This window comes from Salmo salar, chromosome ssa11 (assembly GCF_905237065.1).
Source record: "Salmo salar chromosome ssa11, Ssal_v3.1, whole genome shotgun sequence".
Classification (NCBI taxonomy): Eukaryota; Metazoa; Chordata; class Actinopteri; order Salmoniformes; family Salmonidae; genus Salmo; species Salmo salar.
In genome coordinates, this window is record NC_059452.1 from 19,363,199 (window position 1) to 19,380,940 (window position 17,742).

General features: G+C 44.4%; 1 protein-coding gene across 7 annotated transcripts in view; it reads right to left on the reverse strand.

Annotated features, from left to right (window-relative positions):
* Positions 1–4,215: 4,215 nt before the first annotated feature.
* zfhx3b (zinc finger homeobox 3b) overlaps positions 4,216–17,742 on the reverse strand; it is a 261,030-nt gene continuing 247,503 nt past the window's right edge. For all 7 annotated transcript variants that reach the window (XM_045689152.1, XM_045689157.1, XM_045689156.1 and 4 more), the window contains 2 exons: positions 12,086–17,650; positions 4,216–10,915 (listed from right to left, as the gene is read on the reverse strand). In XM_045689152.1, the coding sequence (XP_045545108.1) occupies positions 9,186–10,915; positions 12,086–17,650 (7,295 nt within the window). In that variant the 3' untranslated portion in view covers positions 4,216–9,185. The remainder of the gene's footprint in view (positions 10,916–12,085; positions 17,651–17,742) is intronic.

A 17,742-nucleotide genomic window follows, 5' to 3' on the forward strand; every position in this document is an offset into this window, starting at 1 on the left:
GCAAAGACAAGAAAAATACAAAGAATGCATTGGAAATGTGTTACTAATGCAAAAGGCCCTTTACTGTTAATATTGTAGGGTGAATCGTAATGGCCCACCAACCTCTGTGACTCCTGTGCATAAAGTAAGGGAACAGCTTGGAGCCTGCTGCATGCCAAAAACTACGAAGGATAACACTGTTAATATGATACCTACTCTAACACTAAATCAATGTTACATTCATAAGTCTGATGTCATGCTGTATAGTTGAGATATACAGTTGAAGTTGGAAGTTTACATACACCTTAGCCAAATACATTTAAGTTTTTCACAATTGCTGACATTTAATCCGAGTAAACATTCCCTGTTTTAGGTCAGTTAGGATCACCACTTTATTTTAAGAATGTGAAATGTCAGAATAATAGTAGAGAGAATGATTTATTACAGCTTTTATTTTTTTCATCACAGTCCAAGTGGGTCAGAAGTTTACATACACTCGATTAGTATTTGGTAGCATTGCCTTTAAATTGTTTAACTTGGGTCAAACGTTTTGGGTAGCCTTCCACAAGATTCCCTCAATAAGTTGGGTGAATTTTGGCCCATTCCTCCTGACAGAGCTGGTGTAACTGAGTCAGGTTTGTAGGCCTCCTTGCTCGCACACACTTTTTCAGTTCTGCCCACAAATTTTCTATAGGATTGAGGTCAGGGCTTTGTGATGGCCACTCCAATACCTTGACTTTGTTGTCCTTAAGCCATTTTGCCACAACTTTGGAAGTATGCTTGGAGTCATTGTCCATTTGGAAGACCCATTTGCAACCAAGCTTAAACTTCCTGACTGATGTCTTGAGATGTTGCTTCAATATATCCACATAATTTTCCTTCTCGTGATGCCATCTATTTTGTGAAGTGCACCAGTCCCTCCTGCAGCAAAGCACCCCCACAACATGATGCTGACACCCCGTGCTTCATGGTTGGGATGGTGTTCTTCAGCTTGCAAGCCTCCCCCTTTTTCTTCCAAACATAACGATGGTCATTATGGCCAAACAGTTTCTGTTTGGTCATATTTCTCCAAAAAGTACGATCTTTGTCCCCATGTGCAGTTGCAAACCGTAGTCTGGCTTTTTAATGGCGGTTTTGGAGCAGTGGCTTCTTCCTTGCTGAGCAGCCTTTCAGGTTATGTCGATATAGGACTTGTTTTACTGTGGATATAGATACTTTTGTACCCGTTTCCTCCAGCATCTTCACAAGGTCCTTTGTTGTTGTTCTGGGATTGATTTGCACTTTTCGCACCAAAGTACATTCATCTCTAGGAGACAGAACGCGTGACCTTCCTGAGCGGTATGACGGCTGCGTGGTCCCATGGTGTTTATACTGGCATACTATTGTTTGTACAGATGAGCGTGGTACCTTCAGGTGTTTGGAAATTGCTCCCAAGGATGAACCAGACTTGTGGAGGTCTCCAATTATTTTTCTGAGGTCTTGGCTGATTTCTTTTCATTTTCCCATGATGTCAAGCAAAGAGACACTGAGTTTGAAGGTAGGCCTTGAAATACATCCACAGGTACACCTCCAATTGACTCAAATGATGTCAATTAGCCTATCAGAAGCTTCTAAAGCCATGAAATAATTTTCTGGAATTTTCCAAGCTGTATAAAGGCACAGTCATCTTAGTGTATGTAAACTTCTGATCCACTGGAATTGTGATACAGTGAATTATAAGTGAAATAATCTGTCTGTAAACAATTGTTGGAAAAATTACTTGTGTCATGCACAAAGCAGATGTCCTAACCGACTTGCCAAAACTATAGTTTGTTAACAAGACATTTGTGGAGTGGTTGAAAAACGAGTTTTAATGACTCCAACCTAAGCGTATGTAAACTTCCGACTTCAACTGTATGTGGTAGCAGGTTCCTGGCCTATGGTTGGCTACAGGAGTTACTACGTCTACTCGGCCCAGAGTGAGTCATCCCTTGGCCTCCAGGTTGCTCATTAGAAATCATAGAACAGCCTGTCCCAGCAGCCCTCTGAACGGTCTCTTTCAGAGCACATATTTAGAGAGTTAGGCCAACTTTACATGTTGAATATTGTTCTAATTCTAGACATTCAGTTACATAGCATTGTTTAAATCATAGAGATCATACTAAATTACTAATGAAATGTATCATTCTTATTCTATGGTTTAAATATTCCCCATGTAATGTTAATGCGGAGCTAACATAGCTGCCATAGAATGAGGTAGTGTCATGTAAATGCATCATAATGCAGAAACCTCATTGGCCCAACTCTCTAATCGCTCTGGGCTCGTTGTGCCATGTGTGATCTGGCTCTGGTCTCGTTGTGCCATGTGTGATCTGGCTCTGGTCTCTATGTGCTATGTGTGATCTGGCTCTGTGCTCGTTGTGCCATGTGTGATCTGGCTCTGGTCTCGTTGTGCCATGTGTGATCTGGCTCTGGTCTCGTTGTGCCATGTGTGATCTGGCTCTGGTCTCGTTGTGCCATGTGTAATCTGGCTCTGGTCTCGTTGTGCCATGTGTGATCTGGCTCTGGTCTTGTTGTGCCATGTGTGATCTGGCTCTGGTCTCATTGTGCCATGTGTGATCTGGCTCTGGTCTTGTTGTGCCATGTGTGATCTGGCTCTGGTCTCGTTGTGCCATGTGTGATCTGGCTCTGGTCTTGTTGTGCCATGTGTGATCTGGCTCTGGGCTCGTTGTGCCATGTGTGATCTGGCTCTGGGCTCGTTGTGCCATGTGTGATCTGGCTCTGGTCTCGTTGTGCCATGTGTGATCTGGCTCTGGTCTTGTTGTGCCATGTGTGATCTGGCTCTGGTCTCGTTGTGCCATGTGTGATCTGGCTCTGGTCTCGTTGTGCCATGTGTGATCTGGCTCTGGTCTCTATGTGCTATGTGTGATCTGGCTCTGTGCTCGTTGTGCCATGTGTGATCTGGCTCTGGTCTCGTTGTGCCATGTGTGATCTGGCTCTGGTCTCGTTGTGCCATGTGTGATCTGGCTCTGGTCTCGTTGTGCCATGTGTAATCTGGCTCTGGTCTCGTTGTGCCATGTGTGATCTGGCTCTGGTCTTGTTGTGCCATGTGTGATCTGGCTCTGGTCTCATTGTGCCATGTGTGATCTGGCTCTGGTCTTGTTGTGCCATGTGTGATCTGGCTCTGGTCTCGTTGTGCCATGTGTGATCTGGCTCTGGTCTCGTTGTGCCATGTGTGATCTGGCTCTGGGCTCGTTGTGCCATGTGTGATCTGGCTCTGGTCTCGTTGTGCCATGTGTGATCTGGCTCTGGTCTCGTTGTGCCATGTGTGATCTGGCTCTGGTCTTGTTGTGCCATGTGTGATCTGGCTCTGGTCTCGTTGTGCCATGTGTGATCAGGTACAAGCTAGTTTGCCTTTCATTCTCACATCCTCATTCCAGTAGTCATCAAAACACATGCAAAACAATGACACACACAGACACTTGTAGCGCATTCTCAAGGCTGAGAGCTGCAAACAGCACACACAAGCACTAATAATTAGAAATCCAAGCTTCTCAATTACTTAATTTTCAAATGAGTGCCCAGTACTAATACACAATGCACTTGAGTTCCAACATCAGTCAAAAGGAATTAAAAAGTACTGCTGTTCACAATATATTCACTTGGAGTTATAATTTTTCTCAGCCTTAATCAACTTGAATTAGTCACAAACAGCCACTTCTAATTAAGTGAGATCCTGCATTCGTTCCTTAATATGTTTTAATGAATCATGTCCAGAGAGCATCCCTACCAGGGAGCTAAATATGAAGGATGATACATCTCAGGGCATGGAAGATTAAGAAGAGGCTAAAGGGATCTGACAAGATCACACTTTTATGCATTAATTAAAACAATGACGTGCAAATTATGTTTTATGATCATTATTACCCTTAATGAGATACAAATGTGAAGGATAAGGTTTGATAATAATAGATATTATGGAGAATACTGCTAAGCTATGGCTGTGTAAGGCTAAAAACAGAAGAAAGCATAAAGGATCAAATGCTCATGGTTGGTACAGAGAGTGCAGCTATAGTAGTATCAACATATTCAAATCATTCATGGCAGGAAAGGCATTCTGATTTAAGCTAAATGTACAAACTGCTATTCAGTGTTCAACGTTCTCTCTCTGTATGTGACACTCGACTTTTGCACTCATCTGCACTTTTCATTCATACAATACAACTGAATTCACACAAGGATGAGGCACACAAGTAATGCATTTTATGCTCATCCTTTTTTAATGTATCACAATGAGCAAGAAACATACTTGATGAAATATTTTCAAAGGAGTATATTCAATTACCATCTACAATCAACTTAACTAGGACAACAAGGTTTTTGTGACAAAAGTTTCTTTAAAAGTCTGAAGTTCCATGTGGTTTTATGTATGTTAGTTTCCATGTAATTTGGTACAGTTTGGAAATCTTCATCATATAATTACAGTAACAAAAAAGCTAACAAGACTACAGTATAGAAAAGACATCAAGAACAACATTTTTGGTTTAACTTGCTCTTTTTTGTACATTGCAAGGCTGTTTTTTCTACCCTCAGTGGGCTGCCTGGAGCCACGGAGCCATGCTTGTGAGGCTCGGAGGAGGAATAATTCAAGGAAACAAAAAGAAAAAGAAAAAATGCATTAAAAAAAACTTTGTGGCACCAGGAGTCACAAAAGGAACAGAGAGAGCTCCAAGTAACAGTTCATCTTTGAAGTTGGAGCAAACGGTTTGTTTGGTTGTTTGTTAGTTTGGTTGTTAATTTTGGTTGATTCGCTTTTTTTGTGTGTAACTGCCTCTTTAGGAATGACAGCCTAGAAAACCCTTCCCCTTTCTCTCTGGTTCATTTCTCTTTTTGGTTGGTGGGATGAACAGAGAGAGGGGCGAGCCACCATCTGACTGGAGAGCTTATACTTGTCCATCAGCGAGACAAGCAGGAGGAAATGAAACAGGTAGCAACAACATGAACCGGGAGAAATGAAGCAAGCATCTCTGTCCATCCAGTCCAGAAGTGCGGAAACATGTCCGTAAAAGAGCAGAAGCAGAGGCAGAGCTGGAGAAGAGAGAGAGACAGACAGAGCAAGGAAGCAGCTGGAGCCACTATAGTTCAGCTTCTTTATCTAGTCTTTCCTCTCTGTGTCACATGTCCAGTGGTTCCAGAGTCCATTCCCATCTCATAGATATAAGCAAATATGGTTGTGATATTAAAGCCGCCTTGAGCCTGCCTTTGGCTCCCATGCCCAGTTTGCCCACAGCCTCCCCTGTCCTCTCAGCAAGATCTCCAAAGTTTCCCAGAGTTCATTTCTTCTTTTCATTCCTTCTTTATCATTTCAAACAAAAAAGTTGATGTCTTGTTTTAAATATATCTATATCTGTATACATGTTCATTTTCACAGTGGGCAAAAGATGACCTCTACAGCAAAACCTTGTCTTTTACTTTCTTTGTAATTGTCCATGAAAATCAAGTATCCCAATGTGAGTGAAAGGATCTCAGTTATCTATTGTTTTGTGCCACAATAAAATATACACTTATCTGGGGCACAAATTGTAATTTTTATTTTTGTTTTTAACTGCATAAAGCTTTGGCCACATTCATATATTCAATCAAAATAAAAACTGCTCAGTGCTTCGGTATCATCGTTCTCCTCTTTTTGATTATTGTTACCTTTAAAATTCAAATTTTCTAAAACTTCACCACTTTATTCATAATCCAGCTTTCGGTTCAGTACGTTTTGGTGCGTAAATAAAGGTACAGTATAAAATAAAATGTATAAAAACTCAAAACTGATGCTGGCTCTTATGAAACACACTCACACGCACACATACAAACTCTCACACACAGTCCATGCTGGCTGAATCTGTTGTGAAGAAGACCATGACCGTCTTCCACAAAAGAGCCCAAAACAAAGATTACACTTCGGAAATAAGAGATCAAACAGTGTCAAAAAAGACAAACAAATATAAGAACATTATTACACCATAAAGTGGCCAGGTCATAGAATAAAGATATTTTTTAATTCAGCAATTGAAATTAAAGCTAGTGTTAATTTATATGAGGAAAAGTAATATACAGAAACAAAAATAACATAAAATAGTTCTAAGAAAATAATAGTACATGTCTGACATCTGAAAACCAAAATAAAGCAAACGCATTCAAGAATAAACTGTACAACATTAGAATTCTCAAAAAATAATCATATGAACAATATTCTAGAGAACAGGACTAGAGGAGTGGCAAGCTTGCAGACCAAATCAACCGAATTTCAACAGCATGCGTAAGGAAGTATTAACACCAAATCACATTGCTCTGCAAGACGTAACACTTTTAACTACTTCCTAGATTGCAGCTTTGTATGAATTAGGGCAAATACACTTGCTATACACTAGTGGCCGAAAACCAGTTATTCACAAATTTAAATATGCCTTGGTTTTGGTGTAAAGGAATTAAATAAAAGTTGTTCATCTATGAGAGAGTGTGGATAATTAAGCACATCCATTTCCACTGCTATAAGATGGAGCGAGTGAGCTCTTTGGACATGAAGGCATGACATACCTCTTAACTACAGTATCTGAACACAAGGGACATCTTCAAAAAAACTCCTGCTTTTTCCAGACTTATAACGCTTTGGAATGAAGACGTCCCTTAGAAACCTGTAATCAACATCGTGCGTGAAAATGGTTTAACGCCCTGCAGACACCTGGGGCAAGTCACAATTGGATGTCCCAGGAAGTTGGGCCGGCACTCCAGACTTATCAAAACAGCCATTATTTCCTTCTGAGACTTGTAAGTTGAGAGGCATGATGATGTAACCTATGAGACGCGTCAGTACCAGATGTATTATATACATTTTTTGGTAACCACTATTACTTGCTGATCAAGTGAGCAACAACCTTAACCAGAAGGAGGGGTTCTTATCAACTTTCCATGCCAGACACAAAATGACAGATCTAGGTAATTTTGTTTAGCAAACAGAATGCTAACTTTACACAACAGCTTACAGTCACCTTAGAAATGAGAAAAAAATATAATAATAATTAAAATGATTAAAATTAAATCAGTCCTTGCTTAAGAAAAAAAAGAAAAAACGTTGATGTGATATTTGGAATGCACTGTTCTTTACTAATGTTATATATCATTGGCTTTAAACATTGGTCTGTTCAAAAAGAAAATCGGCAAAAATGTCCTTTGGAACATATATTCACAGTCTTCAAAGTTCCGTTTTTGCAAGAAAAAAAAAAAAAGATGTCGCAGAGGCAGGAAAATGGTTTATTGTTGTTTTAGTTAAAGCTTAGCCAAAAAGCAAAATGAGCATGCATCTAGCTAGGTATTCTTTTTTCAAAATTCTACATTAGCAGCAAAACGTATGTCCTTGAAGACCAGACCTTATACATTTTCTTTAAAAAAAAAACATTTTTGTGAGTAACAGAAAAGTTAAAACAAAGATTTATAACCTCTATCTTACAACTGCAATGGCTCTGTAACGGTGCTACTCCACAATGCAAGGACAAGGGCCCTTTTTTGGTTTTTGGTATTCTTGGTATTTTACGTAAAAAAGTCACCTATCTGCTTGCAAAGAAGCAAAAACGGCAACTCTGATGCGTACTCATTTATTTTAAAACTTTGTTTTCTTTCCTCTAAAAACAGCAACAAATTCTCAAGTATAAAGAAGCCTCTTTTCTCATCTTTATGCACCAATGGTGAAAGTGTTTAGTCTTTGGATTTTCTTTTTGTTTTAAAGCGTGAAAATTATTATTATTATTATTTTTTCATTTTCATCTATGACAACAACAACGTAAAGTCTAAATGAAAATAAAGCCGAAAAAAGACTGTAGCCACACTACATGAAGAACAAAAGACCTGCTTCGTAGTGCACGAGGAGGAGTAACTATCTCCATATCTACAAATGCAGTGGAGGAGAAAAACAAAGTGAGGAGAGAGAGGAACAAGTAAAGTGAGAATTATGAGTCAGACAATGTTAAGTGCACAAAGGTAACAGAAATAAAAGTAAATATTGTTTAACATTTCACCCCAGATCTTTTTTTCTTTTTTGGTTAGTACCATACCAACCAAAACAGAGAGAAAAAACATTTTGAAAGAGAGGATCCTGCCTAGTGGGAGAGTGGCAGTTGGGTGAACGTTAGCCAAGAAGCCGAGAATAAGACAGAAATAAAGTTCAGATAAGTTACTGCTCCATAATCTAGTCTATCGGAATGACCAAGACAACATCAAATGAAGCGCCTTAAAGTTGGACGATACAAAAGCTAAATGTACAAAGTTTTTTTTCAATCTAACATACTGTTTAAATTCATTTCCAATGCAACAATCTACTTAACACCAAAAATTTTCATATCTATCATAAATACAGAAAGTTTTTTTATCAAAAAAATCTTTTTTATCCCCCATCAACATGTCTCCAATGCTCTCCGGATTGCAAATTTTCCCCCTTTAAGAGTATTTCAAATATTTAAAATCAGCAGATCAGCTACCCTTTTAAATGCCCAGAAAGCTATGCCTTTATGATATTTTCACTCATTTTAAAACTTTCTGTCGTTAAAATCAATTTCTGGGAAAAAAAACACAGATGTTTCTCCTGTTCGGAACAAAAGGTGTAAAACAATGAATTTCTGTAACAGAAAAACGTCTGTGAGCTGTTGACCTGAGAATAAAATAGACATTACATTATTCTTTTTACTTTTGCAAGCCATTAGTATTTGAACGCTTTGATAGCAGAAAACTGTTAGACTATTCTCCCATACAGTACATACTGGCTTTTTGTGACTGTGCTATTAAGTGGAAATAATTACACAAACAAGGGACAGCTTGTTGACTTTGTCAAAAGGGTTCTTGGGCCATTTAACAACTTTGAGGCAGTCCATTGCTATACAGCATTCCTCTATCATTACCCAAAACTTAACTGCAGTGATCTTTCTATTCTTATACATATAAATGTATATATTTCAGTTGAAAGAAACGAAAACCAGCATGTTGATATGGGAAAACAATCCACTAACATTTAAATTTTTGGTTACAAGCTTTGGAATTGCAGTTAGTCTTTACACATCTTTTTCTGAAATTGTTTTGTATACTTTTAAACGTATTTTAACATCGCTGCTTTTTTGTTTGTTTTTCCCATTTGTGTTTTTTTTTTGTCTTTTGCGTTTTTTAAATATTGTCCATCACCGAAAGCTCTTTTACAATCTGATGGAGTCTGTTCCTACACTAGCAAGATTACTACTACAACTACTACTGTCTTTGAGACAGCCAGGCTGTTGCGGCACCTCCGCCGTCCTACCCAGCCTGTCTGCTGACTTCTGACTGCTGTCAGAGTCAGACTCGTCGGTAAAGACGTCTGTTGGTATCGAGGTCTGAACTCCTGAGGTGCTCAATGAACTTGAGGTAACCGTTGAAGGTGAGGATACTGGAGGAAAAGAAGAAGAAGTAGAAGAAGGAGTGGCATTGGGCTTCCCAGCTAAAGCTCTGGAGAAAGGGGCCTGGGGCCAGGGTTTGCCGGCAGCTGTGGTGTTGAGTGGGGTGGCAGAGGAGGAGCACAAGGATGAAGAGACAGAGGAGGACGGCATGGTGGCTGATGTCGTTGGCGGGGGAGGGGGGGTGCTGATGAGATGAGTGGCAGACTGCGAGGTAGATGCGGTGTTAGGATCGGGGAAGCAGGCTGAAGAGTGAGGTAATAAACTAGTAGCGTGCTCTTTGGCATTTCTGGCTGATCGCTTGATTGTTCTGTGTTTGTGCAAAGCCGAATCCAGGTGTTGACTAAGCGCTTTGTCCCCATCCAACGTGGTGTCGCAGGCCAGGCAGTCGTAGAGGCTGCCCATCCCTGCACCTGCGCCACTGGGGACACGCAGCAACACCTCTTGCAAATTTGCCACAGACTGACCGAAAAAGCAGATAGACTTCAGGTGATTGACGGCCGCTTCTTCCTTGCTGAAGACTGCTTGACATTTGCGACACGCCAGCCTGTACTGCACCTTGGGGACGATGTACTGGTCTAGAAGGGGGTCTGCGACTTTGCCATCCATCTCGTTCTGCTTGGAGGGTAGGTTATTGTGAGAGGAGGAGGAGGAGGAAGAGATCTCTCTGTGGGGGTTGCCTTTCTGCTCCTCTGTTTTCGCTGGATCTTTGGCAGATTCTTTGCGGTCCCCCGAGGGTTGAGGGGGTACTGGAGTTTGGCTCGCTTTGGGTTGCTGGATCTGCTGAAGCTGCTGCTGCTGCTGCTGTAGCGCCTCCTGCAGGCTCTGCTGATATTGCTGGTAGTGCTGAAGCAGGGACCCTGGGGACAGGCCCATCAGCGCTTGGGACAATGTTGGGTTGTAGGGGAACATGCTTTCCATGCCGTACATTGGCTGCAGATAGCCGCCTTGGAGAGTCCCAGGTATCTGCGGGGCGTAATACGGGGAAAATCCAGGCATGAAGTAGGGCAGGAACTGACTAGTCAGTAGAGCTGTAGGGTCCGATGCCAAGGCAGCCTGCAGGGCCTGGAGCTGGGCAGGGTCCACCACATACTCCATACCCGGCGTGGGCATGGAGGTGGCGGGCACAGCTGCATCTTGTTTTTCTTTCTTGGCGCTGGCAGCAGAGGTGGATGGGGTTGGGGTGCATCCTGTGGAGGATGGCGTTGAGGGCTTCTCTGTCTTCTCCTTGTGGTGGGGCTTCTCCTTCTCTCTTGACCTCTCAGCATTACGCTCTTTGGGGTGTTCAGGCCGGGAGCCTGACTGGGTTGTTGTGGTGGTGGAGGTGGAAGTAGGGCTGGAGTGGGCGACAGATGTGTTGGCCTGTGCTGGGCTGGGTGATGCCAAGGAGGAGGAGGAGGGAGGCTTGTTGGGTAATCCAGACGTAGGGAGGCTGGGTGAAGGAACACTGGCGCCAGGCATGTTTAGGAGGTTTGGAGGTTTGGGAGGAGTTAAAGCTAGAGGAAATGAAACAGAGAAATGGGAGAATTCAGAGTTAGAGGGGGATTCAAGACATTAGTTATTCATAGATGCATGTATGTGTTTTTCTAAGTAAGGTGAACTAGAGAGCTACTGTACGCAGTAATTATTGGAGCTCAGTGCATTAATAACTGAGCACTTTATTGAAGAGAAATGTTTTTCACCAGAGGTAATTCATTAGATTGCTTTTGATGATTCAACGTTAGCCAATCAGAAACTCAGCCTTTCCAGGAAGGCCCATAAGAAGAGGTCTTAATTACTAGAGTTAGTCAATCAAGAAGCAGCTGGGCAATAATAAAGAAAACAACAGACAAACTGAGGATTTAGTTACATAAAGACTCTAGTGTCTACTACTTCAAACATGTGCAAATGGTTTCTTTACATGAAGTATGACTCTGACCTTTAAACAAACTTAGGAACTCTTAATCAAAACATGTAATTTAAATGATAATAAGGTCAAGTACTACTAATGTTCCCAAGGTCAAAGAGGTTTGAGAAGGAAGTGAGCTATTAGTATTCATTTGAGGACTTTGTTTAATGTTCTCTAACTGAATGGTAACAGTTCAAGTAGCTCATGAAGTAGCTCATGAAGTTGACAGCAGATGTCTGGAGATGCTCATTCTGATTTTATATTGTATTTGTTTGTTGTAGTAGCGTCTCTCCAATAACGCAGGCCAACACTGTCAAATGAACGGAATGAAGGACTTTTACTAGAATGCATGACTCATTATGAAATACAACGTGATGTAAAAAAGAACATGCTTACAGTTGCCTGGCAAATCCAGATTAAAACGGAAGGTGCCCTCACACTGTTATATTGCATTATATGTACAGTATGTATTCTAATGTGAATATTTCCAGATGACAGATTGATTGATGACAAGGGTATTTAATCTGAAGAAGGTCGAAACGTTGCCTACTGGAAAATGTAGGAGAAATTCAGAGCCCTATTTAATCGAGAGTGCTTACTAGTTTTCCCAGTTAATACCTAGTTAATGGTTTTACTTGAATGAGACCCCCAGACTGGTACAGCACTTCTTTTCAATTGTGGATATGACAAAATATTACATTTGATCCAAGAGTGCTTCATCGGTTTAAGACAACTCTGATGAAACAGTGATCTATGTGACATCTGAGTGATGACATACCTGAGTTTGATGAGTTAAAGCCAGGTAAGGAGGTGCTTCCGACACCTGGCAGAAGTCCAGGGGGCATCCCTTGCAGATTTGAATAGGCAGACTGAAGATTCAGGGCCTGCAGGGCGGGGCTATCAAAGATCCCCTGCTGCTGCATGGCTTGCTGCTGTGCTAGTCCCAGGACCTCATTGGCTTTCTTGATGCGGTCCATCTCCTGCTGGGCCATCAGCTGGCGGACAGTGGCTGGGTCAAAGTACTCCTTCTCCTTGTCCAGTTGGCTCCCAATGGTGTCCTTTACCTTGGTGATGTGTTGCGCAGAGAAGATGTGATCTCGCACGGAGAGACGGGCACTGTACTTGACACTGCACAAAGAGCACTCCGTCTTCGGCCCCTCATAGGATGTGTGGTTGATCCCGAAGTGCTTAGCCATGCTGAGCTTGGCCTTTTTCTCCTTGGCGCGAGCATTCTGGAACCACACCTGAACCACCCTCTTTGGAAGTCCGATGTCATTGCCAAGTACCTCACACTCCAGCATGGTAGGTGTCCTGTAGTCATTGAAGCAGGACTTGAGCAGCTTCAGCTGGAGGTTAGTCATCTGAGTTCGGAAGCGCTTTTGGCCAGGACGGTCTCCACTGTCAATGCTCCTGCTGCCGGAAGCTCCAGGGCTTGGTGAGCAGGGATCAGCCAGACTGGAGGTCTCACTGTAGTCGATTATATTCTCATTCTCATAGTCTCTAGCATAATAGCTTGTCGCAGGGCTCACCAGCCCTGATGACATCTGGTCGTCATTTTCAAGTGAGGGGGCTGTACCCACAGACTTAGACAGGTAATCACCACTATTTTGACCCTGCTTTTGATCAGCACTGTCATTGTCAGCATTGGCCTCATCACCAGTGGTGGTATCTGTGATGGCCGTATTCACTGAAGAACAGTCGTCATTATCAAGTTTGTTCTGGTCAAAGCTAAGGTTGACAGAGGACATAGATGGACTCTCAAAGTCCTCCATTCCTCCTTCAACTTTAATGGATGAAGGGCTCAAAAGGGCCCTGGGAGACAAGTCCATGTTTTTGCTCACTGGTGACAGAGAGGAGCATTGTCCATCATTGTTAGAAGGGGCAAGCTGGGAATAGCTGGAGATATCCAGAGGATCCATCTTCATTTGCATCCCTTCCTCAGTGAACATTCCAGAGAGAGCTAGGTTGTAACCGGCACGTTTGGCTTCATGCCAATGGCGGGAACGGATATGTGCCTCTAGTGCAGTTTTCGCCTTGAAGAGAGCACGACAAAAAGGGCATCGCCGGTGAGCTTGAGCAGGCCCTACAGCCCGAAACTGCCCCTTCCTTTCCCTGGCTCTGGTATTTTGGAACCAAACTTGAACTACCCTCTTCTTCAGTCCCACCTCATGAGCAATGTGGTCAAGCATTTTACGAGTAGGGTTTGAGTCCAATAGGTATTTCTGATAGAGGATCTCCAGCTGCTCAGGTGTGATGGTAGTCCTGAGGCGCTTGTCTCTTTGTGGCTCCTCCCCACTGTTGGTGCTGTCATTCTCTCCTGGGCTAGTGCCTGCTTTCTCCTCCAACTTCCTCTTCAGGGAGTTCATGGTGGAGGTGGGTGTTGATGGAGAGGTGGCAGAGCTGCTTGGGATCTGTGGCATGGCCCCAGAGAGGAGTTGACTGGCCAACAGGGGATTGCTTGGATCAAACAACATGAAGGGCATATCCATTGGGCGGTCCAAGAACTGAGGGTGGATGAATTGGTTTTGCACAGAGAGGAAGTGCAGTTGCTGGTGCTCCTGCCAGTGCTCAAAGGATGGGAAGCCAAGCTTGCACTGCTCACACTGGTATTGGATCATTTGCTGCGCCAGCTGTTGCTGTGATGCAGAGCTCATGTGAGGGTTGAGGCCCATGTGGGAGCTCTGAGTAGCTCTCTCAGCCTGGCTTGTCTGAGAGACAGAGGGACCACAGTCACGTTGCTGCTGAGAGAGGGAAGGAGAAGAATGCTTGTTTGTCTTTGGGGCTGTTTGTGGCTTCTCATCTCGGGCTTCTCTTCTCTGATGTTGAGTCTCAGATTGGGGCTGATGCACAGTCTCCTGTTTGATGGTGGTCTGGTGCTCACGTGGATCTGAGGACATTTCAGCCAAATGTTTGGGCTTCTCATCATAAGAGTTTGATGTGTTAGCTGGTGAGGCTTCCTCCTTCTCAGAGGATGAGAGGTGGGAGAAAGCTGAGGTGGAGGGAGGGAGAGGGCAGAGGCTTGAGGAGGAAGGCATAGGGGTGTGACAGGAGGACCCAGACGGGGTGTAGTATTCATGAGAAAGATCCATAGAGTCCTCGTTTTGGCTGTCGTATTGCCCGTCATCGTCTTCATCTTTGTAACACAGCTTCTTTTGGTGCTTTATGAGGTCAAATATACGCTGGAAAACCAGACTGCATTTCTTGCACTGGTAGTTCAGGTTGGTGGTGCGAATGTAACGGTCATTGGACAGCTCTCTTCGTTCACCATCTTTGCTTCCATCCCCCTGGTTTTCATAATTCTTGCGTGCCTTCTGACGAGCATTTTGGAACCACACCACAATGACACGTGTGGGGAGGCTCAGAAGGTTGGAGAGCTGTTCAAATTCATCATCTTTGGGGTAGGCGTTAGCATCAAAAAAGTCCTGAAGCACCCTCAATTGGTAGTCTGTAAACCTTGTTCTTGAGGATCTTTTACTCCCATAACACTCCTGTCTTTGAGGCTCAGGGGAAGGGGGTTTAGAGTCAATTTTGGTATCCTCCAGAGTGGTAATGGGTGGGTTGTTGAAGTTGTAGGGTGAGTCTTTGTTGCGCTGGCGCTCTTTGAAGAGGGTGTTGCGGAACCAGTGTTTGATGACTTTCTGGGGCAGCCCTGACTTATCTGCCATCTCTTTAATCTGCTCCTCATTGGGGGAGTTGTTGATGTCAAAGTACTGCCGAAGGACCCTAAGCTGGTCATCAGTGATACGTGTCCGGGGCCTCTTATTCTGCTGCTGCTGTAGCATGGCTGGTGTAAGCTGCTGTTGGTAAAGCTGGGCCAGATCGTTAGCCAGTGACTGTGACTCCACAGATGACATCTGGGATTGCATTTGAGAGGGCATGGACTGTAGAGACATTGACTGCATCATGAGTGGTGAGAAGAGGGGCATATCCATTGGCATGGGAATTTGAGCCATTTGAACAGGAGGCTGTGGGGTGGACACAGTTGGGGGTGTGATGGATGGAGCAGAGACAGGAATATTTGGTGTTGGGGCTCTTTGCGGAGGGGGTGGAGGTGGAGGAGGAGGAGGAGGAGGAGGAGGTGGAGGAGCAGGAGGAGCAGCCTCTGGTGTCTGGGGTCTGAGTGGATACAGTTTGTCATACTGCTCTCTGTATTCCTTGGCAAATCTCTCCAGGGAGCGGAATGGGAAGAAGGCCTGATGGATGTGCTCTTGATGACTCTTCAGAATCAGTATGTTTGAAAATAGTTTTCCACAGGCCTCACATTCCAGCTTCTCCAATCCCTCGATGGGGTCCACCACTCTTGTGATCCCACCAGGTGTGCTTGTTCCAGCTGGTCCAGGCCCAGCTGGCTTCTTCTGAGCTTTCTGCTTGTTTTCATTGTATTGAATTACTAGCTCAAACCCAAAGTTCTCCAGAAGAGCTTTAGTGGCATTTCCACGAGCATCTGATGCAATCCTTGGTGGAGGAAACCCAGGATCGTGGTTGGAGTTCATTGCAGTCTGTTGCATGTCCTTTTTTTCATTTGACTTGATGTCAGAGCTGTCTTTTGTGACATGTTCCTCAATTTTCTCTCTTAGGTCTTTTTCTCTTTGTATTTCCCTTTCTCTCTCTTGCTTCTCATTGTGGGCGGCAGCGGCCTTCTGCTTTTTCTCAGCCTGGTGAAGGAGATTGGCACTCTGCTGAAGCAAAGCCATCTGGCCCTGGGCCTGAGAATGGGCTTGGGCTTGCTGTTGTTGGTGCTGCTGCTGAAGGTGGTGGTGCATCAGCTGCTGTTGCAGGCAGCTCTGAGCCTGAGCCTGCTGGGCAGAGTTCTTCAGGTCCTCCAACAGAGAGTTGGCAGTGGAGCTTGACAGGCCAAGTGCAGAACTGTTGAGGTTCATCTCTGGGTTCAGTTGGAATTCTGCTCCAGGGATGTAGAAAGGGAAGAGCAGCTGCTGTTGCTGCAGTGAGTGAAGAGCATCAGTTGTCATGGGGAAGTGCTGCAGAAGTGCTGGGTTGAAGAGCTGGGACTGGATGAGGGCAGCTTGCTGCTGGAGCTCTTGTTGGAGCTGGGCCTGGGCTTGGGCTTGGGCCTGAGCCAACTGCTGTTGCTGTTGCTGTTGAAGCTGCTGCTGCTGCTGCTGCTGCTGTCCCCTTGCAGAGAGCATGTCTGAAAATTTCTTCTTTTTCGATTCATGGTTTTCAGACGGTGACGGATGACAAGTCATCGAGGAGTTCCCAAGGCTTTCAATGCTGTGAGACTGGCTCATGTGGTTGCCTCCAAGAATACTCTGTGTAGTCTGAGCCCCAGAAGAGCTGTGGTTGCTGGAGCTGGTTGTTGAGTTAGTAGCTGGGCTCGGGCTTGGAGTTGAAGTGTTGATGGAGGATCCACCGCCACTTAATCCAGAGCCACTGCTGGAGCTGGTGTTTCCTCCTGCTGCTTCAAGCTTGGCTGCTCGGGCCTTGGTCTGGTGGAGGACAGAGCGCATGTGGATCTCTAGAGTAGAGCTCTGGCTGTAAGCCACGTTGCAAGTGTTGCACTTGAATGGTTTGTTGTCAGGGCTGCTGGTGGGCTCTGGTTGACCAGTGGTGGACTCCTGTAGGGCCCGCTTGACCTTGTGCAGGTGTGAGACAGAGTTGTAGTGAACCAGAAGGATGTTCTTCTGTGTGAATGACTCTTTGCACACCGTGCACTTGAAAGGACGAGATGGGTCCAGGAACTTCTCCATGGTAAAGTTAGGACCTTTCCTGAATGGCAGGGCACGCTTGGGCTCTGATCCAAAATCTTCTAGCAATGAGCCAGAGTCGCTGCCTGTTGGGCTTTGCTTCTCCTCTTGGTCACTGTCATCTCCCTCTTTGTCATCTTCTCCCAGTCCTCCGTGGTCCTCTCCAAGTGATGGATCTCCCATGACCATAAGGTCTCCGTTCATCAGTAAGCCTCCGTAGAGCTGTTGGATGTCAGCCTCGCTCAACTCTAGGTGGCTGGTCTCCAAATGTTTCTTCAAGGCCTGCAGGGTCCTGAAGCTGCGTTGACAGAGGCAGCACATGGTGGCTGCTCTGATGACGTGGTACTGCGAGTGCAGCTGCAGTTTCTCCACCGTCTTGAAGGCCAGGCTGCATTGGTTGCAGCGATACTTGTAGACATGCCGGTCCGAGACAGGCAGCTGAGGCCTTTTGTTGTGAACCTCGTTGAAGTGCACCTGGAGGGAGTTGGAGGACTTGAAGACCTGGTTACAGCCTTTCTTCCAACACAGGAATCCTGTGTCTTCCCTTCCAGACTGCTGATCCTCCAGAGGTGACTTGCGAGCTTCAGCTATTTCTGTAGGCAGTGAGACCCCTTTCTCAGGCTCAGCATCTGATGGTTCTGTCAATAAATAAAGAGAAAGAAAACATGGATTAAAGAGGCTCCCACATAAGCAGAGTCTTTGTGCAAGAAAATGTAATTTCAACAGAGGA